The 16,356-nt window shown below is 47.2% G+C and overlaps 1 protein-coding gene across 1 annotated transcript in view; it reads right to left on the reverse strand.

Moving 5' to 3' along the window:
• The window catches only part of LOC100761290 (beta-adrenergic receptor kinase 2), an 89,246-nt gene that overhangs the window by 33,268 nt on the left and 39,622 nt on the right, over nucleotides 1-16,356 (reverse strand). Inside the window, exons 3-7 of the mRNA XM_027415948.2 lie at nucleotides 12,219-12,292; nucleotides 9,684-9,785; nucleotides 7,258-7,332; nucleotides 3,870-3,931; nucleotides 370-421 (exon numbers count right to left, since the gene is read on the reverse strand). Coding sequence (XP_027271749.1) covers nucleotides 370-421; nucleotides 3,870-3,931; nucleotides 7,258-7,332; nucleotides 9,684-9,785; nucleotides 12,219-12,292 — 365 coding nt within the window. The remainder of the gene's footprint in view (nucleotides 1-369; nucleotides 422-3,869; nucleotides 3,932-7,257; nucleotides 7,333-9,683; nucleotides 9,786-12,218; nucleotides 12,293-16,356) is intronic.

Below are 16,356 nucleotides of genomic sequence, written 5' to 3' on the forward strand. Positions count from 1 at the left end.
GTAAGACAGTGGAAGAGAAACATCACAATGTGGCCAGAACCCAGGCTGCATAGACGTTATATTAAGTGAAAGGCTTATGTTGTCACTGTTGTTTTTTGGGGGGGTCGATCAATTCCAGCTTAAAATAGCCCTTCTTACGCATATAAGCTCACTCTCGCACAAACATGAGAAAAGAAAGTTAAGGTCCCCAGTGCTTGTCAGTGAGCATGGGAGCCCGCCTTTCAATCCACAGAGCTATACAAGGACAGCTGTGCTGAGAACCCTTGGGGAGAACGTTCCAGAACAAAGCATTTTCTCATGACACTAGGGCAGAGGAAATTTTTTTACTTAAAAGAGGGAAAAAGGGAAACAGAGAAGGATGGTACTCACATGGATATTTAACTCCACATTCTTCCACTGACAAAATCTGGTGAATTTATCGCTAAAAGGGAATATAAGCAATTACTAAAGGGTTAAATAAACACTTAATGGCATTCTCAAAGAGCCTTATGGGATGGGCTGGAATTGAACTCCTGTGTTGCCTCTCATACAAGGAAAACATTCTCAAACAACCACCTGACGTGCCCCCCACACAATCCCTGAACCTGCTGCTCAGGGAAAACCTTGAAAGAGGGGCAGAAAGATTGTAGGAGCCAGAGAATCAGGACTTACAACAGGGAAGCTGCTACCATAAATTCTCAGAAATATGATTGCCCAAACAAGACCAGCATAGTGACAATACCAACTGACCTGCCAACAAAGACAGGAGACACCTCACATGGTCCCCATTGCTAAAGGAAAATCAATTTTCCCCAAGGATGAGCGCCCACATAGCTTGTCTAATCCCAAGTGGTCAGCCCTGCACACATGTACATGTGAGCAAAACTGGGTGGACTCAGGTTATTTATTTGCATGAATATATGTATACATGCACATATATGTCTGTAGCAATAGCAATTATAGATGAGACCGTGAACTTGGAAACACAGGAGTTAGGGGGGCAGAGTGATGACATACAACCTCAAAACCTATATTAAAACATTTTTTCCACCCAGCGTTCACGGCTTCATTTTCCTGTTTAAATGAAAGACTCAGCATCTCTCCTCAGCTGTCATATGCCACATGTATAATCTGACTTAATAGTGTATGGATGATGATTTTCTATGCCTTTCCTTCCACACAAGGCCTCTGAGAACTGGCTTCTTTTGTACAGGAAGGGCATTTCAATTTGGAGGAGTCTCACTTGGAAGGTTTGGTAGTTAAAAATGGTTCCACTATCTTAGATCTTCTGCTCTAAACATCCAAAAAAAAAAAAAAAAAAAAGGACAACCAATGTTCACAAACATTCTAAGAGCACCAAACAGAGCCGTGTTTACCGCATGCCCAATCCACACGGCTCATTGACCCCTTTCAAAAGCCCTGTGAACCAGGGCATTCCGACCCCACTTTACGGCTGCAAGACCAAAGCCAGCAAATGGTACTGGGCAAACGTCATACATGGGTGAGCAGGTGGACCAGACAACAGGCTCCGGAGCTTCTCAAAGACCATGGGGTAAAGCAGAGAGCCGCTGACACTGGCACTCTAGGTACCTTCCCCACTGCTGGCCAAGTTCTGTCTTCATTCATGCAGTAGAAAAATATCTACCCTCTGTCTTCTTAATTCAGGCATTATTATGTTTGTTCATTCATGAATGAGCAGGATTTTATGTGCTGTTGTTCTAAGAGGTTCAGAAGAAATGCAGGGTGTGGGCTTGAGGCAGTGTAGCTTGTGTGTAGTGTGTCTATTTAAGGGGTATAGGGCGCTGGATTTGGTCCTTAGAGCTAGAGAAAGGAAGGATAGAAAAGAAAGAAAGAAAGAAAGAAAGAAAGAAAGAAAGAAAGAAAGAAAGAAAGAAAGAAGAGAAAGAAGAGAAAGAAGGAAGGCAGGCAGGAAGGCAGGCAGGCAGGAAGGAAGGAGAGAGACAGGAAGGGAGGGGTCATGAGAACCAGAAGGTTGATTTTGATTCCTCATAAAAACACAGAATTCAAGGTCCTTTGAGGAATGAAGTGGGAAGGAGGAAGGGAAAACGGGGTTCTTGTGGAGCCACGGGTACCAGCATCCCAAGGAAAAGCTTAGGATGCCAACTGCCACAGCCCCCAGGGATCAATGCACAGTCCCTGAATAGAAGGTTTCTGATGCCAACCACCCAAATCCCTGTGGTCTTTGAAAACACACCGAGACTTTCTCCATGACCCTAAAATGGACTTTGGAGAGTCTCTCGAAGCCCTCCTAATGCCTCACCTCTATGAGGCTAAGTTTAAAATCCCGGTTCAGAAGTGCATTGGTTTGTGCAGAAGCAACAGCCTTTGGGACTCTCCTCCTCTCATGGCTCAAACCTACTCTTCTCTCTCTGAGTCTGGGTTTGACAGAATCTGAAACATTTACCACCAGCCCATAAGCCTTAGAGTTCTGGCCAGCTCAGGAGGAGTAATAGCCAGTACCCTTTGCTTGCTAAGCATGAACTTGCTGTGACAAGTTCCTCTTCAGGGGGCACAGACATCCCCTGGGTGTGTGTCAGATTATCTGCCACTGCAGGGTTACACGGGCATGGTTCCTCATTAACACCTGGGCAGAGTGCAAATCTCTAGTGATCAGGAGCCTTGGGCAGCCAGAGCCCAAGGACCTCACGAGCTGGTGAGGGTAAAGAAGGTGGAACCTGGATATGGGAGGTGCTCAGGTGGCTCCAGTCAGCGCTTAAGCCTACTCTGCTGCTCAGTATAAGTGGTTCATTGAGTCGGGGAACTCCCTGCCCCCCAGCTTTGGCGCTCCCTGGAAGCAGCAGAGTCACAGCCACACTGCTGAGGTTTCTCCCTCTTCCTGGCAGATGCCAGAGATCACAGGAAATCCCATAGAGATCCCTGAACGCACCCACCCACCCACCTGCCTGTACATCTCTGGTGATGCTCAAGGGCCGTGCTTTCCAAACCCAAACTCCACACCTCACAATGATGCCGTGATTTTCCTCAGCATCCCATGGTAAGGGATCACTTACTCTTGAGGTAAAGAACAGACTGGGCACATCACACAAGAGTAAGATGGACTCAAGAGGTGGGAGCCAGATTTGAGAAATTAATGTAACAGGGTTGGCCTGGGATGAAGCCAAAGGTCAGCTCTGAGCCCACACTCCTCCCTGGCTTCACTGAGCCCTTCCAGAGGTTTCTGCCAGTACCAGGACCAGAGGCCTTCAGTTACATAAATGAATGCCAGTTCCCCAAGATACTGAGTGCACTCAGGGATAAATTAACTATTGGTTCTAGTAGAATCACAGCACATACTGGCAGAGGTAAACACACACAGGGGACAGCCTCTCAGGGGCTCGGAGCCCAGAGAACTGACATCGAGGCACATGCACAAACAGTTCAAGGGGCACTGACCAGCTCCAGAGTATCAGATTGCACACTGCTGTGTGGTTTGGAAACCCAGGGAGACAAATTCATTAATTGTGCCAATGATGCCTGTGAGCACACAGCCTATCCCTTCCAGGTTTGTCCTCCTTTGGGAGACATGTATGTCTTAAGGTCCCAGGATATAAAACCAGATAAAACACAGACACCACACTGTGTCAGCAAAGACCTCCCTGCGATCCTGGTAAAATGGAAGTTCCCTAAACTGTCTCAATTTTAGACCATACTCAAGTAGAAAGCAAGGAACCAGGGCATATCAAGCTACACACCCCAGAGCTATAACATGGAGTGTCAAGGAAGCAGTATGGCAGAAGGCCAGCCATAAGTCATGGCCACTAAGGGCCTGGAGCAGGGATAAAGCAATGTATGTTAGAAGGTCAGCACACAGTGGAGAACACCACACATCCATACACTCGAGGCTCCTGTGCACACTCCAGGCAGCATACCTTTCCATGAATTTTTGGAAAATGTCCCCTCGAAGGCTCTCACAGATTTCATCTATGTATGGCTAGAAAGGATGGAGAAGAAACAACACCACGTAAGTAGGAATTAATCAAAGAAAGGGCACTTCCTAGTAGACTCGGGCACAAGTTCAGCAACCACGCCTCCCATGGGACTTGACTACCCCATGCTTGGCCTTGTTGCTGACCCTCTCATCATGAACAGGCTCATCCCAGGGTTATTGTCTCAACCAGCTGCCCCTACATTCCACACAGCCAGGAACAGGGACAGCTCTTCATGAGCTATGGACACTTCTTCAGTGATAGGAGTTGGCTTCATGAGCTGTGTAAAGGGTCCAGCCCTTAGCTATGTGAACCTCTGTCATCATCTTGAAATTCTAATTTCTGTTTTGTTCACTTGCTTGATTTGGGGTTTTTTAGACAGAGTTTCTCTTTGGAGCCTGTCCTGGAACTCACTCTGTAGGTCAGGCTGGCCTCGAACTCACAGAGATCCTCCTGCCTCTGCCTCCCGAATGCTGGGATTAAGGGCACGCGCCACCACTGCCCAGCGAAATTCTAATTTCAGAAGAGAGGAATCACATATTTTGATTTGACACTGGGCCCTGTGAGTGAGTTTCCCAGCATGTTTTGTAAACTGCTATGAGCCTTTTCCATGTAGACTGAGATTTTAAAGACTGGAAGCTGATAGACCCACAGTTAATTGTCCTAATTGGCTGTGTTATTAATTAACGTTATACCTTTTTAAGACTCAGAGCTAAAGAGACCTCCAGGTCCCTCACACATGGGATCAACTAACTTTCTACCTCAGTTCTGCTTCCTCGTTCTGAACAAATAGCCACAATTTCTGTTCCACACACTCGAGTTGAGAACAAGAAGCTGGCAGACGGCCATACTTCAGAGTTCACCAGAGTCCATTAGATCTTTTGGGAAAATATCTTGATAACACTTGATGAGTTGGATGATGGGAAATTTAACCTTTTCAGTGCCTTCACTGAAAATTTGTCAAAACATGTAGAGAAAGCAGGAGGAGGGATTCTGCAGCAGCAGACAGTGTCACGGCATCAGGGAGCTCAGGTGGAACTCAATAGCCAGGTGACATGTTCCTGGAATAGGCTTTCTCCACAGGGAACAGGTGGGCTTGTTCACCGTTTACTTTTCCATTTTATCGAACACCAAATTCTTCCTATCAATCGGGCAGATACCACCACCTGGCCACATTTTAACATATCAAACCTATGCTGGTGGCTACTGATTGCCAGCCTGGCAGAGTCTAGAATCACCACAGAGACATGTCTGTGAAGGAAGAGCCACCTTGATGTGGGGGACAGCATCCCAGGAAGCAGCAGCTTCCTCACTGGAGACTCCTGCCACCACACCTTCCCTATCACAAGAACTGTGTCCCCAAGGACTTGAGCCCCAACAAACCCTTCTATCCTGAGGTGTCGTGTGCCTTCCCCATCTCTCTACTCTCAAGCCACCCACCATGAGAAGAGGCAGACTAGAGGGAAGCCGGACTGCAGGGGCCTCTACTCCTAATCTTGGACACAGTATGCCAGCTGGCTAAAAGTTAAGTAAAACTCTTTATTGCAAGCAGTCACTGTTGGTTCTTAAAGATAAATCTTTCTTAATGTTGTATTTCCTCTCCCTCCTAGGAACCTCAAGTGACATGACAAGCAATATACGATATAGTTGAGCGATGTCAGATGTGACTAGCTAAGGGTTATCTACATGCCATGTAGTTTATGGTACAGTACAGCAATGCTAGCCGCACTGGCTAAGGGCTATCTGTGCAAATCAGCTGAAACCCAAAGTTTGCACACTACAAATACATGGAGAGGGTAATGCAGACATTAGTACCACACTGACAGTAAGATTAGTCACAGCTTTCATCTGAGGAACAGTGAGAACAGCAGGCCCCTTGAAAAGCATCCTGTGTGTACCCACTCCACCAAATCTCCAAAGTGCCTCTGAGGGCCAATGCCCTCTCACTGATGAGCAAGATGGGTTCAGAAGCTGTGGCTGCTCGGAGCTGAAGCATGGAGCCTTTCTGTAATTTAAAAGATACTTGTGTCCCCCTTTGTCAGTCATGAGAAAACCAGAATTTCCCCAGGAATCTCATGCCCAAGGGAGGAAATGGCTGAAGCATGGTGCCAGCCAGAGAAGGGTACACTGCATGGTTCTGAGAACTCATCAGAACACCTTGCGGGATGACGATGACACTACAGCCTGGACAAGAGTGATGGATAGGACCACACCTGAGTGTGGCCAGGTCTGCTCAGCTATGCATATAGAGACCTCTACCTAAACCATATCCTCAAGTCAGGACCCAGGTGACAGACGTACGGAGTAGGGTGGATCTCTTTGTCCTTCTCCCCAGTGTGGCCATGCTTCAGAAATTTCCTTCCTCTGTGCTTCACTGTGAATTTGACTCGTGTCTATTTCTTATTAATGACCTGCAGTCAACCCTAGCTTGTCAGGGTTGCTAGCAACATGGGCTCTGACCCTAACTCTGGGAACATTCTGGACTGTGCAGACAGGTCCACCTAACTTGAAGGGGAAAGCAATATCTGACATGCCACTAGACAGGTGCGCTGAATCTGAGAATCATTTGTTTTATTTTGCAGAAGTTTGTAATGTTACAAGACATCCAGTCTAAAACCAGTGTGGCACAGTCACATGCACCTGTAATGGCCCTGGGGAGGTGGAGGAACCAAGGGCTAGCCTGGGCTTCACCAGTGTATCTCACTCTGTAAATAACCTGGTAATCCAATAGAGGAGGAATTGGTTCATTTCACTTTTGAAAACAGATTCATGTGGTTTTGCTTCATTTCTTGTAATTCATGGAAACATGAACATATGCTACCTATCTGAGCCTCTGACGGCCCTCATGACTACTGCCACCTCTCCAGAAAACGCACACTGAAAAGGCTCTTGGGGGAGCAGCAAAAACACACAGACCTGTTGGCAGAGAAGCCAGCTTTCCAAGTCTTTCATTAAATCTTTGTAGTGTTCAGGATAGAAACAGTCAAGTGACAGGGGACCCTGAAGGTTCTTAGAGCATCACTTCTAGCTCTCAAGCATAAATCGCACCTAATCCAGTGGATAATCACCAAAAGCCATATCACCACACTCATCATAGACACCAAATGCCAAGCAGGAGGAAGGCTCGACTCTGTGTTAGCTCAGTGGATTTCCAGAACATATAGTTACAAGAATGCCGCAGCGGGCCCTTTCCAGAAACATCTGTGGAGCCTGTCAGTGCATATTCTGAGCAGACTGCCACACGGCATCAATTCTGCTAGCTGAGAAGACATGATCAGGTCTGACTAGGAGACAGGTCAGGGCCATTTGTTTGGAAGCCATCTCATCTTACCTGGAAAAGAGTGGCTGTCACCTGTTTCTTGGAGAGATGGCTCTGAACATGTTCCACAGCTTGCTTTGAGAATGTCTTTTTAAAAAAGGAAGGAAGGAAGAGAGACAACATGTTTTTAATAAGGATGTGAAATATCTATAGATCACACATTACAACAGATGGCTTGAAACAGTGATCCTGTAAGAGTAACCTGTGGGCTCTCTGCAGACACTCCAAGTCCATAGTGTCTTCTGGGTATCCAGAGTCCTTCTTTAGGTGCCCAGAATAGAACCCTCAGTAGTCAAGGTTCCCATGGCAACAGAGTATAAGGAATCCCACCACTGCCTGACTATATAACCTCTTCCTCCCTTGTTGACAGTTCTATAGAGGTAAGCTGTCTGTTGTGTCAGAGGAAATGGATGCAGGAACATGCAAGAAGGAATTCTACACAAGCTGACGAGCGAGGCCACAGTGGCCAATGGCTCTGGGTCCAGGAGGTCTCACTGCTGCCCCAGCAGAGGGCAACTGGAGCAAACAGAACAGAACTTCCATGTGGGTTACAAACTGCAAAAACCTTTCAATGAAGTCTGCTTTATTCAAATTGTTTATCACTGATTAATGGGATTCCTAATCTACTCATAATTCATAGAAACATGAAAAGTATGCCCTCACTATCACAGCCACCTCCACAGAAAATCTATACTAGAAAAGGCTTTTGGGGAGAAGCCGTTCACCCTAAGCAGCAGAAAACACACACACTCGGGGCTGTCAGTGGAGAGGCCAGCTTTCTGAGTCATGTCATTTAAATCTCTGCAGTGTTCAGGATAGAGGCAGCCAAGCGGCATGCCACTCATGGTGTGTCGAAGGTTCTCAGAGCACCGCTTCTAACTCTTGAGCATAAATCTCAATCTCACCACAGGCCCTTTGAATAAAACCAACTCTGCCAAAGCTCAGTTGAGGAAAGCCAAGTTCACACACAGAGGCTCCAAGAAGCACATGCATGATCTAGGGCACAGCCAAGCCACCAGGGTACAAAGCAGTGAGCTTCTGCCCAGATCCAGTTCCCTCTATATAGCACAGTGAAGCAATAGAAGCTCTGAGAGGGGCCAGCTTGTGCAAGGCCACCCACACACCATTGAGAACTGTAGTGCTAAAGGCACGATGGGGCCATCCATCCGGTCAGCCTTCCCGCCACAGTACAATGCTGTGCCTTTGGGTTGTCACATATCCTATGGCCACACAAAGCTCCAGGATACTACAGAAAAGGCTCACAGGGAGCTCCGAAGTAACTTCATCTAACTTTAAATAAGCTCAAATAGGCTGTGTGGCTAGTGGCCTTGACCCTGGATGGAGTAGGTGAAGACTGTATGTCCTTTATAAAATGGCCTGCTGGTACAGAGGCATCCTCCAAGTGGCAACTTCTACCTTGATAATTAGACCACTTACATCTGGGAAGTCAGTTCCTGAAAAATCCAGTTTTTCCCAATTAGATTGTTTATCTGACTTCTAAGGAAGACAGTAATTTCACCCATCACTTAACTATTCATGAATAAAATTGACTTAAGTGTTCATGAATAAAATTAACATAATAATTATAGTCCTTATTAATCCCAAGACAGCATTGATGATTTATATTAATCGAATTCTGATTCACCTAATTATTAAAGTACAGCTCAATTAAAACTAATAGAGCAAGGCTAGGGAGATGGCCCAGTGGTATTTGCCTATCAAGCATAAAGCCCTGGGTTCAATTCTAGATCCTCAAACAATACAGCAACACTAATCATCACATCATCAACGTCACATCATCATTACATCATCATCATCACCACATCATCATCACATCATCAACGTCACATCATTATCCTCATCATCCTCCTCATCATCCTCATCATCACATCATCATCATCACATCGTCATCATCACATCATCATCCATTGCATCATCATCACATCATCATCACATCATCATCATTATATCATCATCATTACATCATCATCATTACATCATCATCATCATCACATGATCACACCATCATCATCACACCAGCAGCAGCAGCAGCAGCATCTAGGTGTGACAGTATATGCTTGTAGTACATAGGACGATGAGGTAAAGGGATTGGGAGTTCAAGTTCAACCTGGGCAACATAGAGACCCTATAAATAATGAGGCTAAGAATGAGAATAAATCCTCATTTCCTTCATCAAGCCTAGAATAGATACTTTTCTTCATGATCCAAATGAGCCCTCTCATAGCATTAGCTTCTAGCAGTGCCAGCATTGGCTTCAGGGAATAAAGCAAGTGTATGGTGTATCAGGAGACACTGAGTCAGAAAAGAAGACCCAGATCCCATCCCAGGATTGCAGCCATACAGCTGTGCTCCCTTCTGAAAACGCAGGCAGTGTGACCCCCACATGGTGCTGTCTGGGAAAGGGGTGGGATACTCACATGTGTACAGGACAGGAGCTCCCTCATGATGTAGGCATCGTACATCTGTCGACTCCGCCGCAGCCGGTCCTCTTCATTATCCAATTTCTCGTATTCTTTTATCTATATTTCCAGAAGTTGTCAACATTAGCTTAACCTCCTAGAACTATGACTGACCCAGACTGACCCTAGAACCAACCCTTCCCCATGAGAGATAAGACAAATCACCAAAGCAGTGATTCCCCTAAAAATGATGACTTCACATGAGGGGATAACAAGATTGCAACAAGTTAGGCCCGCTAGAAACACAATGGATTTCCCTCTGTGTTGACCCTGAGCCTTTTAATATGGAAACAAAAATGACTGTGGCCACAGTTAGCAGCACAGAAGTCAGGGACCATCTGCCTGGCCAGTTCTCTCCAACAGTCTGATCTGGCTATGCTTCAGCTCTGAGGTGGAGCTTGTTCAGCTCTGAGATGGAGCTTGTTCACATTCTACCAGAGTTCCATCATCATCAAGGAGAAATTAGTCTGGGGGGATTCGTCATGAGATTTGACTGATAGAGGCAGGAAAATAGACGGGGCTAGGAGACAAGAAGAATTCTGGGAAAGGTTGGCAGAGAGGCTGTTTGAATGCCACCTTGCTGAGATGACCTTGAACTCATCCATGTAGAGTGGCCACCAACCCACAGTGCACCAACCACACTGAGTCTGTCTGAGTCACTGGAGCAGTTCTTATGCCTGGGGACACTTCACCAGTTAGCTGTTGGCTTTCTCTACCAGAGGAAAGCTCAGAGACAGACAGGACTCTGCCTTTTGTTCATTGCACAGGTGTGAGCCTGGTGTTCAATGAATATGGCTGAGTAAGTGAGGGCAAAAAAAAAAAATCTTAGGAACTGACCCTCTGCTGTTACATTCTCTCTTCTAAGATTGTCTATGTCATGACGGGTGTCCCGAGAACTGGGGAGGAATGACCACCCAGCTCGCTGAACCTCAGGATTAAGTTCCCATGATGTGAGTCCCTTGAGTGCAGGGAGCTTGGCATCTTACAGGCCAGAGATGGTCATGTGACTTGTCTCACATCTCACAGCACCTGGAGGTCATGGTGGGAAGGGGCAGGACGGACTTGGGACCCTATCACCTCTGCCTTCTGTGGAATCAGAGGCCTTTACCAACAACCCCTTTCTACCCTTCCCTGGCTTCTACTAGCAGTTATTTAAAGTACTTGCCAATCACTTCACTATTTGACTCATCAGTGCATCTATCTATCTTGTCTTTGTGTCCTGTCACCTTGCTTCCTGCATCCATCGAGGACAGGCTCTCCCTGTGTCCTGCTGGGCAGATGGAGGAGGCTGGGCACCTCATAGCACAGGGAGTTGAACTGGAGCTGGGCTACCACTTCCATGGCGCCTAGTCCACCTCTGACCTGATCCCTTCCTGAATATGGCCTTCCATGGAGTTCAAGGACAGGTTGTTTTTTGTTTTTTTTTTTTTTCTAGAGAACAAGGAGTTCTCAGCCTAGCCTGGTGACACCCCACGCTCCTTGGCTTCAATGTTTGGCACGTGTCTTGAGGGACAGAATCCTTCCCAGCTCATGTGGTTTCAGTTGAGACCCTGAAACCTCTCCATTCTCTCTGTCTCCCACTGAAGCATCATCTCTCTAGCCAGTGGAGAGCCTGAATTCCCAACTACCCAGTTCACCCCAAAAGAGTGGCTGTACATTAGCAGTGGACAGATCACTCCACCAGGGTGTCCCTCGCTTACACATTTGGCTCCCAGGAGGTCTGCATTCTCTAACCCTCATAAGGCTAAGTTAGAGTTCAATGTACCTTCCAAAAACTTCTACACTAACTTTTCAGGCCCCTCCAATCTCAAATTTCACCCAGTGTCTTGGGGAAAGCAGATAGATGTATGTCTGGAGCCCCAGGCCCCACAGAGTCTCCACTCTAGTCCCCCATGAGGGCCAAGAAACTTCAGGTTTTAGGTTCTCTTTCAAACCCAGCAACCTCCAGCCTCACTCAGCTTTCATGAACACAACCAAAGTCAAAAGCCAAAAGCCAGGTGCCACCTATGACCTCCAAACGACTCTGGAGCCTCTAGTCAGCTGCACTCTTCCTCGCTTGTGCTCCAATGCCTCTAGATCAGTGGTTCTTAACCTTACTGATGTTACAACCCTTAATGCAGTTCCTCAAGTCATGGTGAACCCCAACCATAAAATTATTTTCGTTGCTACTTCCTAACTGTAACTTTGCTGCCATTAGGAATCATAATGCAAGTATCTGATATGCCAGATACCTGATATGTGACCCCATGAAAGACTCATTGGACCCCCCAGAAAGGTCATGACCCACAGGTTAAGAACCACTACTCTAGAGCCTGAGCTATATTACATCAGCCCTGGCTTGTGGGCGTGGCCAGCTCTGCTAATGCCATCTGCCACCACCAAGTTATTTAATAAGCTTCTGAATTACATAAGGTGTTTATGATCCTTAATATTTTCCCAACGTTAAGCCAAACACACATTGGGAGGAAATTGTTCGAGAGGGCTGAGTCTTACCTCTTCATAAAACTTCACCTGCGGCACTGCTTCATCGATTTCATTCAAACAGAAGTCTTTGAATAGCAGGAAGCCTAAAGGTAAAGACGGGGGGAAAAATCAGCTGGGGAAACAAGAAAATTTTATCCTGCAGGGTTTCTTTGAAATAACTCAGCATCTCCCTCCCCTACTTCAGAAGAAAAATGAGAAATTGAAAAGGCCAAGGACACCTTGGAGGGATGGACCCCAGGTGACTATACCAAACACATCTGGCTTGGCATTTTTTTTCCCTCTGCTTATAATACACATTGTCACCACCACCTGAGGCCGCAGGTCACTACAGCGAATTAACAGTCCAAGAGGACAGAGCCAGAGCCCAGAGGGTTCATGTGACCACCACAGACACCTGTGGAAACAGGGCCAGATGCCTGGGGCTAGTGGAGCTTACATGGCCCTTCCCTCAATCCTCACTCACTGCCTCACATCCTAGCAATCACATGGGCCACAACAAGCTACTGACTCTAAAGGGACTCTTTACTCAGGACGCTGGTCCACCTTGAAGTCAGCCATGTCTTATGCCTGGAACACCCCAGCTCCGGGCCCCACACATAAACAATTTTGAGACTCTTAATTCCCTCCAAAGTTGCCCCAAGAGCCATCTTTGCTCTGAGGTCTGCCCTGAATGAGAAACAACACTAGACTCCATATAAGGGTGCATGTCCCTGTCTGTGCAAGAGTGCTCAAAGGAGAGTGTGCAGGTAAGTGTGTGCACCTGTGCAGGCTAGACTTCAATGTCAGGTGTCTCCTGGTGAGCTCTGGAATCTTTCTATCTCTGTGCCCCCTGAGCTGGAGGTAGAGGTGAGCATAGACACATCTGGGTTTTCAGATTGGTGTTGGGCATCCAACCTGAGATCCTCAAGCCTGCAAAGCAAGCTTATCTCCTGCCACTGCGCAGAGCACCCCCTGGTCCAGGAGAGCTTATCCCTTTCCATAGCTTCCCCCATAGGCCTCCCGAGAGATGCCTGCCCACCCGCCCGCCTGCCTCTCCAGTTTGTTTCTGAGCTTCAAGCCTCCTGTCCTTCAGAACCCTGACACTTAGCAGAAGCCTCACTGTGGAGCCTGAACAAGCCAAGCACATTGAGGGTAGAGATGGTGGACTCAAAGACTCCAGAAGGTTGGGGGCTATGAAGATGGCCCAGCCAGTAAAGGTGTCTGCCTGCAAAGACAGAAGAGGGTACTAGAGCCCCTGCTGCTAGATGTGAGGTGGATGTGAACATTCAGGGTTGAATTCTGGTATCTGAACCTCCCTAGCCCCTGGAAGAGCAGTAAGTACTCCTAACTGTAGGGAGACACCGTAACCACGCCTCCTAAGGGCTGGCTACAGGTGCCTGACCACGCCTTTCAGGGCGTGGTCAAGGTGAGGTCAGGATGACTCTTAATAGGTTTTTAAGGGACTGCAAGGCACATGGGAGCCCTTCTCTCTGGCCTGCCTGTCTTGCTGCCCCTGGCACGCTCTGGCTTGCGTTTGGCTGGTGTTTATCTAAATCAAGATATCTTAACCTTACGGACTTGTTATACCTAACCATTGAGCCACCTCTCCAGCTCCCAGAGTTTTAAAATAGAAACACTCCAATAAAAGAGTGGGCAAATGTCTGGGCATGAAAGTTGAACAGATACATAGAAGGGACCCCAGGTGTCTGCCATTCTTTCAATGTTCATTATGTACTCTGAATCTCCCCTTCCTAACCACTAAGATAGCCAGGTGCTCAGTTTGGACCCCCCCCCCATTGCTAGGGAGGGCCGGTAATGCCACAGCTCCTCCCACTTCCAAATCCATAGGCACAGAAGGGACCCTGATACCAAGTGAGTGACTGAAGAGCAAATGCACTTGGATGGGGACCCACCAGGAGGGTGAGAAAGGACGTATGTGCCATGAAGGAAGGAGAACTCCCTCTAAGCACCAATGACTATGGCCATGATGGGAACCACAGCCCAACTCAGAATGGACGGCTCAGAGTCCAGGCCCTTCAAGAGTGAAGGTGTGGGTTGCCGCCACACAGGTAAAGACCCCTGCAGGGGCTTAGGGCAGCAGAAGGGGTGGAGGGATGGAAGGCAGCTGTAACTATCAGCCAGATCCAAGTAGCCGGGCTCAGAAATGATAAGCTGTATGGAGACTTCCTCCATGTTTTAGGATGAGTCTGTGTGGACACTAAGCCAATGTCCCTACTTTCTTCCCTTCTCTATCCTCTCCTCAGGTGGACCAACTTCCCCTTAGCACGTGAGCACTGTTAACTCTAAGTACCTCGTGGGGTGTAACTTGCAGGATAGAATCAAGAATATTAATATTAGCCATTACCCCAGGTCTTATGCCCTCATGGTAAAACAGTTACTGTGTTTTCAGTTGTACTAAGTACCTAGGCACTATAGGAGAGGCACCCAAGGCAGGCAAGGCTGGCAGACACCCCCCTGAGGCAGACGATTGACTGTAAGCCACAGTGGGTGGCCGAGAACACTGTGCACACATGTGTGTTCACAGAGCTGTAACTGACAACTAAGTCATGGCTTATTCACAGAGTGGTCATCTGGTGCACCTCCAAACTGGGAGTGCCAGGAAACTCAGGGAAAGCTGAGGGGCCATCTGGAGAAAGGATGGCAATGGGGACAGGCAAAGGAGGATGCTAAGGACCACTGCAGTGTGGGTGTGGACTGTGAGCACTTCAGTGGTCAGTTCCCTGGTGGATGTGGGCTGTGCAGCACCTCAGCCATGAGTTACCTGGCAGTGTACCATGGGCAGTTCAGAGAGGAGGCCTGTTCTTAAGACACACAAACTTATTCATGTTTGGAGGGGCATGGGATACCTGATTCACCAAAGGACACGCATACACACCAAACACACACACACACACACACACACACACACACACACACTCACATATTCACCCACATACTTGCAATATACACATACACACTCACCACATTCTCACACTCACACTGTCACATACATACACACTCACACATATACACACTCACACACTCACACTCTCTCGAACTCACTCACACATATACACACAAAGAAAAATAAACACACAAAAGAATAAGAAGAAAGTGAAGGAGACAAAGAGCTCGGGGGGCTTCTAGAATGAGACTTCCTAATCTGTTTTGGGGACTGAGGACACTTAAAATGACAGAAAATACGCCTTTCTGCCGACCGAGAGCCCTCATTCAGTGGCTGATGGAAACAGAGACAGACATCCACAGATATACACTGAGCTGAAATCGGGAATTTAGTTGAAGAGAGGGAGGAATGAAGAGCGAAGGGGTCTGTACCAGGTTGGAGAAACCCACAGGAACAGTTGGCCTGAACAAGGGAGAGCACATTGACCCCAGATGCTGTCGGGGAGGCCAGTACAAGACTGATCCAGACCCCTGAACATGGATGTCAATAAGGAGGCCTCTGCACTCCAGGGAGCCTCTGGTGGTGGATTAGTATTTTTCCCTGGTGCAAGAAGGGACTTTGAGAGCCCATCCCATGTGAAGGGTTACACTCTGGCCCTGGACACATGGGGAAGGGCCCAGGCCCAGCACAGGAAGATTTGGTGGACTTTGCAGAGCCCCTGTTGAGGGCCCTACCCTGCCTGGGGAGTGGTGGGTGGATGGGGTGGGGGTAGGCTGGGGGTGGGGGGGAGGGATGGGGGTGAGGGGAGGGAGAGGGAGAAGGGACTTAAATGTGAAACAGGCTTGTTCCCTAACTAGAACTAATAAATAAATTTTTAAAAAATGACAGAAAATACAAATCTATATTTTTAAAAAGACTATGTACAGTCAAGTGGTGCCCACTTACAATCCAGCACCCAGGAAGCTAAGGCAGGAGAACTGCTAAAATTCTAGACCATCCTAGGCTATATAGTGGATTCTAGACTGGTCTAGGCTACAAGGTGAGACAATGTCTTAAAAATAAAACAACAACAAAACAGTGTCAGGGGTAAAATAAAAAATATAATTTACAGTTATATAATTTCCTGGAGGAGCTATTATATTATGCTGGAGAGATAGCCAGACTCTTGCCTTTAACAATTAAAATTTTTATGTGGCCAATAATAGAAACAAAATGCTATCAGTATGACTTTCAAATATGCATCCCTTTTGTAATTAGCAATTT

Source organism: Cricetulus griseus, chromosome 4 (assembly GCF_003668045.3).
Source record: "Cricetulus griseus strain 17A/GY chromosome 4, alternate assembly CriGri-PICRH-1.0, whole genome shotgun sequence".
Classification (NCBI taxonomy): domain Eukaryota; kingdom Metazoa; phylum Chordata; class Mammalia; order Rodentia; family Cricetidae; genus Cricetulus; species Cricetulus griseus.